This window comes from Siniperca chuatsi, linkage group LG8, assembly GCF_020085105.1.
Source record: "Siniperca chuatsi isolate FFG_IHB_CAS linkage group LG8, ASM2008510v1, whole genome shotgun sequence".
Taxonomy (NCBI): Eukaryota; Metazoa; Chordata; class Actinopteri; order Centrarchiformes; family Sinipercidae; genus Siniperca; species Siniperca chuatsi.
The window spans coordinates 23485848-23498468 of NC_058049.1; the positions used below are offsets into that span (position 1 = coordinate 23485848).

The following is a 12621-nucleotide window of genomic DNA, read 5'->3' on the forward strand; positions in this document are numbered from 1 at the left end:
TCAAACAAACAACAGAGAGAACATTTTCTGAAGGAAATGTGTGTGACTGCTGTGTGTGTTGATGATTTTTGGATGACTTTATAATCAAATGAAAACGCATTGACGGTAAAGAGTTTGCAGTGGGATTGAATGGGGGCTTCAAAACACATCTGCATAAGGCTTTAATGTTTTACCTTATATAACTCATTTGTACTGTGAGTTATGAGTTATATATACAATGGGACTGAATGGGCCCTTATAGACTTTCAAGCATTATATAACTAATACTAATTAATTAACTGTACAAGCTAATTCGCTTGATCAGTGTGCAATACTGAGCATTTTAATATATACAGTGAAAGACAGCAGCACAAGAATTGGTGGTTTGTTTTTTCTCTTTATACTCCACTCTGGACCAGCACTATTTTCCTATTCTCAGATTTTACCGACTTCCTCCGCAATTAAGAAAAAAATCTCACAACTGTATTTTTGATAAATTGTTACCATGATCAGTCATGTCTGTGTGAGCCAGTTGTCATGTGTAATCAATTCAAAGTACTTCAGAATACATACAGTATGGATGTTCAAATGCAAGGTGAACTGAATTTTGTTGGGTCAGTTGCAGTAGCAGAGTTTGCCCAGACGAGGGCAGCATTGCATCAGTCAAAAGCTTTACGTACATGCAACAAGTCGAGGTGCGGAACAAAAAGTAGGAAAGTGGTGTTTGGTGTACTCAAAGCGTATCTAAGTAATAATAGCAATCCAGCATGTTGAGTAGAATAAAAACACTTTGAAATTCAAATTCCACTAAACAAAATAAAGCCTGTTGAAATGCTTCCATGCTGCAGCTGATGTGTCTTTTGTAAATTAATTTTGGCAGTACAATATGTTTTGCAATTTCAAATGGCCGTGTGTGTGTGTGTGTGTGTGTGTGTGTGTGTGTGTGAATTCTGACCTTTGCCGGTGGACTCAGCTGTTTTGTTGCTGTGCTCCCAGCTTGCAGCTGAACTGACAAACATTGGCAGTGAACTCTTCCTCTCTTGTTCCTCCTGACGACAGAGAGCAGCACAGTCAGAATACAGATTATGTGGCTGGAAATGTGTGATGAAGTACTGTAAACAAGGAAGCAGGGGGAACAAAAGACCAAAACAGGGTATACAATCATCCCATCTAAGTGCACTTCCATCTGAACCATGTATTTTTGGACTGTTGAAGAACCAAACCTAAACATTTGCTTTTTTTAATTTATCTTTTGCCTGTCATGTCAGCTATGTCAACTTCTTCAGCTATGTGTATCCCTGGTATTCTTTAAATGCATTCTAGCCTCAAATCTAGGCTACAATGCATTTATGTCCCTTTGGTTTGATTGTGACAGAATAATGCTAACCTGAATGTGAAACCAGTGACTTTCTTGGTTTGTTGTGATGATCATACTGACGTCAAGTTGCCCCTTAGAGACCAATGCAAATAAAATGCCTATTTTATTGTGGAGTTTTTTTGACTCCATAATAGTCAAGTTTACTTTTGTGCATAATCTTTCTTCAACGTTTTGCTGGGAATTTGTGTCCACATGAAACACATACATGACCACACAGATATAAACACACACACAGATTACCTTCTTGACAGTTATCTCTTCTAGTGAGTTTTCTTTATAGATCTTCTGTTTCTGTTTGGCCATAGAGATCCAGCTGGGAGAATCAGATCCCCCAGAAACACCACGAACTGCAGCTGGGTCTGAATCAATAACACAGCAGATACACTGTTACACCATGGGCTGAAGCAGGGGCTATTTACTCTTTTACTTTTCTAAGTCTGATTTAGCCCAAGTTTTGGACGAAAATGTAAGCCTTGTGCACTTAGTATAAACTCAGTATGTGAGAAAATGTTGCGTGTTTATGTGTGTATACACACACCTGAGGTGCGCTTGTTTTTTCCTCCATTGTCTCCATATACATCTGGTTTCTTAGGGAGGGTGGGTTTGTTGCTGGCTGGCTGACCTATGGAGGGCTTTACACTGATTGGCTGTGGTGAGTCAACTTTACAGCTGGTTAGCTGAGTTGGTGGCTCGATGGGAGGCTGAATAAGAAAATAAAATATAATCACATAATAAATACAAAATTCAATACAAAAACTCCCTTAGAGCGGCATTAATTGATTTTTTTTTTGGACAATTGGGGGCAGCAGAAACAAGCTCTAAACACAACACTGACACATTATCAACCTAGAAAGTTCATAAGGTGAACAATGGTGTTAGCAAACAGCTGCCTATTTATACATCCAGTCCAATATTCACTTTTTTTTAGCTCTGTTTTTAGTTTTGGTGTTTTTTTCGCTGAAAAAAAAAGAAACCTGGAGTTTTGGGCCCTAAAACCAAAACAATGAGCTTAAAGATGCTAAAACGCTCTGTAGAGCTGAGGGAAACTGCGCCGTTTGGTGATCATTTTCGGCGGGTTCGTCACTATGAGCGCCACCTTTCACATACAAGTAGTCATTTGAGCTATTGTTAAATATTGGTTATAGCCGCTTTAATGCCCTTAAATACCTTAGATGGGTGAATTAAGCTATGTTTCAGTTTTCCTGCATTATGTTACAAAGGTAGGAGAACTTCAGATTCCTACATCCTCAATGCTTTTAAAGAAATTACAGTTTTGCTTCCATTGTGCAAGCACCATCAAACATGAAACATCCCCTTAGCAACACACTATCAACAGTAACAACAAAGTCGGGGTGATCACCTCTGTGTTTTCCTCCTCTGAGCTGAAGCGGTGCAGAACTGACGTCTTCCTCAGCCGAACTCCAAATGGATTGTCGGGGTTTCCCTCCACTACGCCAGAGCTCGCTGTAGGCGGGAGGGTGGAAAAGTTGGTCTGTGGTCTAACTTTATTTTAACTCACCTCATGTGACTTGGATCAGACTACTTTCATTGCTTGTAGTGCAAGGACAAGAGAAAGTGTGACTGAGAATAATACAATTTAAGTTTAGGACATTTAAAACAGGCAAAGAAAAAGACAAGACGAGCATGTTCAACATCCTCACCTTCCGTGCTTGTAGCAGCTAAGGTCTGAGGTTTAGTGGGGGGTGGAGGCGGTGTTGCGTTGCTCTGTGGTTTGGCAGCGGTGGTCCCTGCACTCCTCACTCTACCAGGACACAACACCAGTTCAACCTTAGCCGTACTCGCTGGCTCTGCTTTCACTTCGGGGTCCTTCGTAGTTGCAGCCTCCGCCTCCACACCTCCAGGCCCTGTGATGGCAGACGACGAAGAGGAGACGCAGGCGGGTGGGGAGGAGGGAGGAGTCAAACTCTCTTTGGCATCTTCTACAGAGAGCGATCTCTGCCAGGCGGGGGCGATGGTGAAGCGGATTTTGCTCTGATCTGAACCACTGGACGGCTGGTTGACTGTTTCCTCCACAGAGGCAGGGGGTGTAGCTTCTTCTTCCAGGGCCGACTGTTTTTCTTCTACTGTTTCCATTGTGTCAGCCGGTTCTTCTTCTGTGGATGCTGTATTTTGCTCTGCGGCTGCTACAGCATGAGAAGGTGTCTCACTTTCTTTGGGATATGCAGCAGTTGGGGACTGTTGAAAGAAAGATGTGACTTTCTCTGAGCTTGGAGAGAGTAGATTTATGTGGAGAGTGGTAGTGCTGGTCTTACTGGGAGTGCTGGCTCCGCTCTCTTGTGACCGAGTCTCATAATGGGACTCTGGAAGAGACAAAGAAGGAGGCTTCGACAAAACAGTAGCTTGTTCTGTGGCTCCAGTTTGATCGTTTTCCACTTGCTTCGTGTCTAAATGGGGTATTTCTACATCTCCCTGCTCCAGATCTTGCTCAATTTGATCTGCATCAGGTCGGTTTGCTTCACTTTCTTCCTCTTGGTCTGATGTTTGTTCCGTGTGGTCGATCTCTACGCCTTCCTCCACTCCCTCTTCTCCATCTTCCCTCTCCTTTCCATAGCTTTGATTGGAAGCTGCTTGACTCTCATGCACTATGGCAAATACCTGATCACCCAGTTCTGTAGGGATCTGATCATCATTGGTGTGTTGTGGGGTGTACCCAGCGACATCCCCAACCACAACATCTACACCCTCATCTGTCTCCTGCTGCGGCACAGCAATTTTAACTTCTTCATCTGCTGCATCAGGAAACGTCTCGGTCATCTCCTCTGCGTCGTCCCTCTCTTCTTCTATTGCTTCCTCAGCCTCCTCTACTCTCTCCTTTGCTTCCTTCTCCACATCGTTCTCTTCCCTCTTCTCCCGTCCCTCCTCCTCCACCTCTGGCTCCTTCTCCAGCTCTATTGCCTCCTCCTCTCCCTCACTTTCGTCTTCTTCTTCTCTTTCCTCTTCCTCTGCCTGGTTGACAGTGTTTCCTGTAAGCATTTCATTTTGTTTCTCGGGTTTGACTTCCTCTGCCTCCTCTTTCTTTCCTTCCTCTTCTTGCTGGAAGATAAAAGGAGAGAGGAAAATAAGAAAAGTATACATCTGAGTTTTTCAATTGAACTTCAAGGAAGAACCACACAAAAATTTGGGCATTCACCAGTGTTCTAGAATTTTCTTTCAAGTGCGAACAAAATTCATGTGAGGTCCAGACTTGTCGTATGAGTCACATGCGGCTACTCAGTCATATGATCGGTTCAGTCTCACCGCTCTCATAGCGTCGTTTTCGGACGCAGCAGGCAGCTGTTTTCAGTAAAATATTCTAAAAACCCACAGTAAGCTATCTGCTCAGCACCAAACAACAGCCGAATACAGTCAGTGACTAGCTTGTGAACAAAGTGGAGCATTTAGCAGCTAAAGAGTCAGATATTTTCCTCAGGAGCTGGTGGACACCAAAGACAGAGTTAAAAGAAGAGTGAATGAGGTGAACAGAAACACGACTCCAAATAAATGTTCCTGTTCTGCTGTAAGTAGGCAGCTGTTTGCTGGCGCCATATCAACTTTATAAAGGTGATAATTCAGTGTGTTGGTGTTTACACTTGTTTTTGCTGCCCCCAAATGGCCAAATTGGTTTATGTAATTTGGAGTATAAATATGACAGAGACATCAACTAAAATAAAACTGGATGTAAAATGAGAATTTGGTCACCGTATCAGAGTAATGTGCATCGTGGCTTGCCAAGAGACGTCCTCCATTGCACCTGACAGTGTAACATCACCTGTAATGGAATCTTTCACGTCCCCTTGACCGTCTTTTTGGCATCTAAATTGATATCAAACCATTCCCTCTTTTTGTTTTTGTCCCCGTATCACTCTGTGATGACAGCGTTGACAACCGTATTGATTGCTTCTCATTTTTTCAGAGCCCCTAACACCACTACTGACACTGCTAAATTTTGTTTTTCTCTGCTGATTTCCAACAGCGGGACTTGAAGCTCATTTTTTGGAATGTTAGCTGCCCACAAATGGAGCAGAACACTTAACCTTATATTAAGAGAGAGTTTGGTGAATCCCACTCATACCTCACAAAAAAGGAGGAGAGGTTTAGAATAAAGACAAGTCAAGGTTCTTGCATGAGGCCCATTTTGTTCTATACTAAATAAATGCAAGAGGTCACAAATACAGACAGTTTCACTGGTTTTTAAAGCTACTTGAATCATGATAATAAAAATGAATCAAAGATACATACACCATGTTGACTGACTTGTTCCACCACCAGCTCTTCTTCCTCCTCCTCTGCTGCCTCTTCCTCCTCTTCTTCAATATCTTGACAAGAAGGAGTACTCGTGCTCAAAGTGGCAACCTCTTCCTCTTCCTCAGTGGTCTGATCTGCCAGGAGGGAGCCAGCTGGAGCAGCCTGATAGCCGACAGGCTCATTCACTTCTGCCTCGTCTTCCTTCACCTCCTCCCCTTCTTCTATCTCTACATCGTCTCTTTCCTCTTCCTCCACCTCCTCCTCTATCTCCAGGACAACACCCTCAGTCTCCACGCCCAGTGAGCAAGACGCGAGGGGAGTCTTCAAGGAGCTCAGCACCTCCTCTAAGAAGGAGCTCTCCTCCTCCCTGTTTTCCTGGACTCCATCTTCTTCTCCTCTCAGTGCCAAGTCACTTTCAACCCTGTTCTCCTCGGCTCCATAGGCAATGCCTGGAGGATCCAGCAAGTATTCTCTTGGACCAGAAGGGGGCTCTGGCGTGGCTCTAGAAGCAGATATCGAGGTGTCAGATTGATAGAAGGAGAAAACAAAAACAAGCCAGACTGGGAAGAGGAGAAAACAAAGAGGAAATGATATCTACTCACCCAAGACTGTCCAGAGAGGAGGCTCTCGAGCTGGGCTCGAAGGACAGCAGGGGCTGGGCATCTGGTGCTTCCTCCTCTGAGAGACACGGCTCAGGAGGACAGGAAGTGTCCAGGCAGCGAGACACATCCTGTTCTGCTTCCGACTCATCCTCTCCCTCCTCTCCCTCTTCTCCCTCCTCCCTCTCCTCCTTATCATTCAACAGGGATTGTCTGGAATGTTGTGGCTGATCCTCCTCCTCCTCCTCCTCCTCCTCTTCCTCTTCTTCTTCTTCTTCTTCTTCTCTCTCCACTTTTGGTTTCAGCTCATCACCACTTACACCTGGATCACAGACAGAAGCAAATGTCTCAGAAATCAACTTGATATGATGCAGTGGCGGCAAGCATTTGGAAGTCTATGGCTGCCAATTTTAAAGTGACATAATTTAACCAAATCAAAGTTTCATTAGCAATTTGTGCACGCATGATGTATGTATGAAATGGACTTCTCTATTTCAAATTGGTGGAGAATGTGCAACCTAAATTTGAAATTTGTAAACCTTTGCAATCGAATTTTAATCTTGTCCTGATTTCAATTCATTTTTAATGAAACTGAACGTTTTCATAATGGCAGGACTCTCACGGGCCTCTCTTTGAAATCTCTCTCTCTTCTATATTGAAGTTAACCAATATAAAAATGACCACGAAAAAGCCATTTCCATTTTATTTTCATTAGAAATTAACAAAAAGAAAAAAGAAAAGAAAAGAAAAGAAAAAAAGGATATAGCTTAATTAGAGCTATTACATTTTCAAGTTTAGGTTGAATATTGTTTGAAAGTGAAATTTTCAGATTCAATTTCTTTGTCATCATGGCAGTGCTATGCTCATACGGAGTGTTACTGTGCAATACTTTTCTTCTTCCATTCCTTCTGAGCCATAGGTCTATTTTCGCTCAGCTGCTGCCAGCGCAACACAACAGTATATCAGCTCATTGAATTTTACTTTGAACTGGGCATTAAGTATGCTGATATAGTACTTATAGTTCTCAATAGGCATGCATGGTTATGTAATTAGTGAAAGTTAAATTAAACAAATTCTTAGATCAAGAGGTCTCTCCAGAAGAAACCAGTACGGTGATCTGCAGGATGTTGTTGGCTTCATTCCTGAACAGTTGCTGTACTGGACCCCAGAGGGGTTTCACTGAGGAAAAGGAGACGTCTCCAGAAGCGGAATTACAGATGTGCAGTTGAATCTACCTCATAAAGCTCATGTGCTAATGTGTATGAGTCAAAAGAAGCAACAAACGAGAAGGCGACTGAAATGCTGCAAACAGAGTCTGTGGTTCTGTCGCAGAAAGAGCAGACAGCACTGAACCACTTGCAGAGACACATCAGGAATGCAGACCAACGCAAGTTGGAAAGCTTTTTGCGTTCTTGCACAGGTTCTTTGCACAAAACAAATTAAAATAACCTTCAATGTTGAAACAAGTTTTGGAAGAATGCATGTTGCTGTAAGTGTTGAGCAATTATTGATGTTCCTTAAACATACAGCTCCTACCCAGAAGTTTGATAATGTTCTGAAACTTCTTTGCACTGGACATCATATAAGGTGAGGTGTCCATAAACGATGCTAAATGCATTAACTTGAGACTCTCCACACTACCTTCCATTACAAATAGACACACGGCACAGACGGAATGGAAGAGGAAAAGTAAAAGTACTTGCGAGAGTACGCAAAATGTATTGCAGGGGGACACGAAACATATTGCGAGGGAATGCAAAAGTAGTCCTCAAAAAAAATTCTCGCCATGACCTTTAGGGGGCTCCGTATGCTCAGGAGTAAAATAAAAGTTATTTGTTGATGGAGTTTTAATTAAAAATTTGGGAGTAATAATGCATTTTCAAACCTGACAGTGAACATTTAAAATGTTTTGTCTTACATTGTGCAAACAAAAATGGAATACGAAATTTCAATTAGATTAAATGATTTCTTTTTAATTATGGGCACTCAGAGACTTCCATACAGCAAAGTCATTGATTTGAAGTAAAAAAATAAAATAAAATAAAAGATAGAATAAAGTCGAGCAGAAAAAAAAGCGAGCTGACCTTCTGTTGTCTTCTGATGTTCTCGCTTCTCCAAAGCTTCTGTTATAGAGGTGTTCAGTATCTCCTCCACCACAGAGTCTCCCTCTGCTTTCATCTCCAACCTCTGCATGGACAGAAGACATTAGCGATGACGTCATCATTCTCACTTACCACTGTGATGGTCACGGTGATGTAGTGATCCAGTTAGACGGTCCTTTTAACCGGAAGATACAGGCTAAAGCCACTAAATTGCCAAGCATCTGTCCTGCTGAGGTGCCACTGAGCAGAACACTGGTTCTATGGCTGACCCTGTCGTCGGACACTTTGGTCGGCCAAAAGGTCATTACCACATTATTTATAACTAGCATGTTATGATTGGCTGAACTGGATATGCCAGTCAATGCATCAACTTCCTAAAAAGAAGGATGATCGTAAAAGTTTGAGAAAGAAAATGTTGAGAATGAGAATGAATGCGAACTGTAGCATTATTAACCAAACTTTGGTGAGTTCAATTTGATGATAAACTATAGAAACAATAGCCAAACCTATGAAAAGAAGACCCACGTTGTATTAAACCAGAATGATCATTTAAAGCATAGGTAATGGGTGTATTAGAATGTACATGCTCATGTTAGAGTGTTTGTATGCGTCTGAATGTCTTACACTGACAGGTTTCCTCCTGTTGCAGGCTTTGTATCTCAGGCCCAGCTTGTGTTTGGCAGCGGAGTTATCCAGACAGCCGAAGGGACTGGCCGGCTGACTGAAGTCCCCTGGAACCACCAGGGGGCTCACCGCTCTGCTGGAGGCAGCACAGGACAGCTGGGAAGAGAAGGAGACAGAGACAGGAGGTTTCACTAAAAAAGCTTCACAAATACTCAGGAAATACTCCTCCAGCATTTGAGAATACAGGTCAATTAACTCATCCAACCAACCAACACTCAAATCTGTGATGTCATCTGGAGACACCTCTGGAGGAGCACCATTAACAAAAGTTGGGCTTTGTCCACCCATGTCCTGGGAAAATTGTACCCACATGCCACTGTATCCACAAAGTCTGTCCAGACAGAGCTGGCCACGTCACCGATTTGACTCGTCGCTCTTAGTCTTGTTCCTGGCTTTTGAGTAAATGATGAAGGCAGCAGATAAGGAAACCAAAGGAAATAGAGCAAGACCAGCAAAGAGAGGGCGCGACAGAAGGAGTCCAGCTGGATAAATATTAGCTGTCCTTATCTGCAGGACCAACACTTGTCATCACTGGAGACGTATCCCTCTCTCTCTCCTCTGACAAAAATCACATTTTGACTTATTTCAACATAAAATCTCAGCGAGGTTTTTCATTTTTCTCATCTATTAATCCATTAAAATACCTAAAAGAGTCCAAATTATTCACAGTTTGACATCTCAACACACGCTTGGGCTAACTAGACCAGTACAATGACAGTTTCAGGTGACAAATACACAGACAGACAGATGCGCTGCTTTTAAGTTTTTCAAATATAATTTGTGATGCTTTGAGCACCATTCTTTGCTCAAATCAGCTCCATTGTATGGAGTTTTTGGCAGAAGTTTAAGAGATGGATATCTCTAAAGATCAGCAAATGAAACCAAAACTATTTGCATGGCTAGATAGCACCAGAGGTCATTCGGAAAATATGGTATGTTTTTATGATTTTATAGACTCACATTATTGTCTGATTCTGAGCAAAACTCATAACTAGACTGAGAAATTGTGTAACATCTAGAGGAACATGATCACAGTTCTTCTTTGTTGACATCTAAGTTTCTTGTTTATGGAGTTTTCAGGTTTCTATGTGTGTATGTGAGTGTGTGTACGAGAGAGAGAGAGAGAGAGAGAGAGAGAGAGAGAGAGAGAGAGAGAGAGAGAGAGAGAGAGAGAGAGAGAGAGAGAGAGAGAGAGAGAGAGAGAGAGAGAGAGAGAGAGAGAGAGAGGCAGGTTGAGGCAGAATTTAAATGCTAACTACAAGCAGACACGCTGACTGCCAGAGAAACCATTGGAATGCACTCCGAACACACACACACACACACACCCACCCACCCACAGGGTCAGTGGAATAACACGTACAGTATTATGGCCAGAAAAAAGAGAAAGAAGGTCAGAAAAACAGAGACAAGGAAAGACAGAAAGTGACATTCAGAGGAAGAAGAGGTCATGCAGCAGACTTCCATTTAAGGCTTGAGAAGCAGCTTGAGGATTGGTTGTGACCACACCCACCAACACACGCCCTGAGGTCCATCTTCAAGCATCACGCACAAAGCACATGACAGCTATTTACTGTGCTACAGATACAGTACGCATATGTGTTTGTGAATTTACTAGTTACATCCTCAGGTGGAAATACAAAATTTATCTGATTTAAGAAGCCTCCAAACTTTTAATTACACCATTCAAATCAAGAATAAAAAAAACCCAATATGAATTTAAGACAGTAAGAAACATTTGAGTTTCAGTCCCATGTTTAGAAGTTGCACTGATTCTGCCTCTTTCTGTTACTCCATCCCCAGTCTTACACATTGATGTTGACTCTGAATTAAAACCCTACACTGTCTCCTTGAACCTGCATGAATTGATTTTTTTTGGCCACTTGTAGGCAGCACAACAAGGTGTTGAGGTTATGGCAAACATGTTAGCAACATTAGCATGTATCTGGAGACGAGTTTCTGGCAAATGGAAGAATTTAAGTGCAACATTCATTTCTTTTAGCTCTGTTTCTGGTCTCTACCAACTCCTGATGGAAATATCTGGCTCTTAATGCCCGCTTTACAGCTCCACTATGTTCACCAGCTAGTCGTTGACAGTGTCTGTCTGCTGTTTAGTGCTGGGCAGGTAGTGTACAGTAGGTTTTTTTTTTTTTTTTTTTTTTAGAGCTTTTTCACTGTAAACAGCTGCTTGCTGTGGCTGAAAACATAGCGGCGAGGAGAAGAGTCAGGTTATAATTCTCTGCGAGTTCATCACCATGAGCAACTGAAATGAAAATGGAAGAATCAAGCTCTAAACTACATGTCAACAAATGACAAAGCCTGCACTATTTTCTATTCACAGTGAATATGCAGACAGACTGACCCAGACTCAAGTACCCAGGGTGATTTTAGGCTGTTATGAACACGTTGTCTAGCTCAAAAACTGTCAGTGCTGCAATGAAATCCAAGTTCATTTTAAGAATAAAATCTCAAAAAAGCATTCTGTGTCTCCACGAAGTCTGTCATGAGTCCTCAGTGAATGGAAAAGCTCCAGAAAGTGCAACTGCAATCCATAAGTCACTGCAGTCCTCCTTGACCACATTCCTGTGTGTGGAATGCACTTTAAAAAGGGACATTTTCAGGTTTTTGTGTGCATGTCTTTGTAGCTGGCCATTTGTGGTTCTTTTCAGTGGGAAAATGACTGGCCAAAACCCTTCTGAAATTGCTAAAACGGCACTATCATTAAATGCTCATTTGTCATACTTTGCTGACTGTGCTTTTAGCCCACATTATAGCCAGCGATGCTAAAATGCATAGTTGAGGTTTTTAGGACTCGTCTTATCACGTATTGGCACTCCTTTCTGTACGTTTGAAAAGTACTTATTGCAGTGAATTGTTTTATCTGACAGTGCCGTTAGAGAGCATATGGGATATTTTAAGTCACACGGGCTGAACCATAAACACTCGGTAGGTCAGGAGGCTGACAATTCGAGGATACCGAGGGAGTAAGAGAAAGACAGTAATAAGGAATGGAAATTAAGACTATTAAAAGTGGGGAGAGGGGGGAAAAATAAATAAATCGAGAAATAGGTCCATTTGCATGAAGGTGGCTTTTATTTTGAACCAAGAGTAGTGTTTCAGTGATTAGATTGGATCATGAGATGTTTTTTCCCCCCCATCGTAGTCACATGAGGAGAATGTCACAATCACACAAAGCCCCACACTCACACAGCCTGAAGGTTCCTCCTGGCCTTTCTAAATCACATATCACACCATGAGATGACTTGAATGGCTGTTTGGCTGGTGACGGGGGGGATTCACTCACCATGCTATGTGGAGACTATTCGTTTTACAATAGCACCACACATTGGAGTTTAGAAGTTATGGATTCAGTCTCGTTCCTCTGGGCAGTGATTTAGCATTGCAAGGTAGCGTTGACATTGGTTTTCAAGCATGTTAGCCAGAACAACTTTATAAGGTGATAATATGTCAGGGCTGTCAGATTGTTTGATTGAGTTCTTCTGTCCCCCGGTGACAAAAAAAATCCCATTATTGATTAAGCTTTAAAAAGGGGAACGCCACCAATTTTACACACCAGTCTGTTTACAGGTCTTGGGGAGGACTACTGTATATGTGAAAAAAAGTCTTTTGTGGCTCC

At 42.3% G+C, this 12621-nt stretch overlaps 1 protein-coding gene across 5 annotated transcripts in view; it reads right to left on the reverse strand.

Annotated features, from left to right (window-relative positions):
- The window catches only part of zgc:66433 (uncharacterized protein LOC321250 homolog), a 49727-nt gene that overhangs the window by 1850 nt on the left and 35256 nt on the right, over positions 1–12621 (reverse strand). For all 5 annotated transcript variants that reach the window (XM_044204339.1, XM_044204340.1, XM_044204337.1 and 2 more), the window contains 9 exons: positions 8928–9083; positions 8286–8388; positions 6205–6523; positions 5597–6104; positions 3019–4411; positions 2718–2821; positions 1896–2058; positions 1598–1716; positions 935–1028 (listed from right to left, as the gene is read on the reverse strand). In XM_044204339.1, coding sequence (XP_044060274.1) covers positions 935–1028; positions 1598–1716; positions 1896–2058; positions 2718–2821; positions 3019–4411; positions 5597–6104; positions 6205–6523; positions 8286–8388; positions 8928–9083 — 2959 coding nt within the window. The remainder of the gene's footprint in view (positions 1–934; positions 1029–1597; positions 1717–1895; positions 2059–2717; positions 2822–3018; positions 4412–5596; positions 6105–6204; positions 6524–8285; positions 8389–8927; positions 9084–12621) is intronic.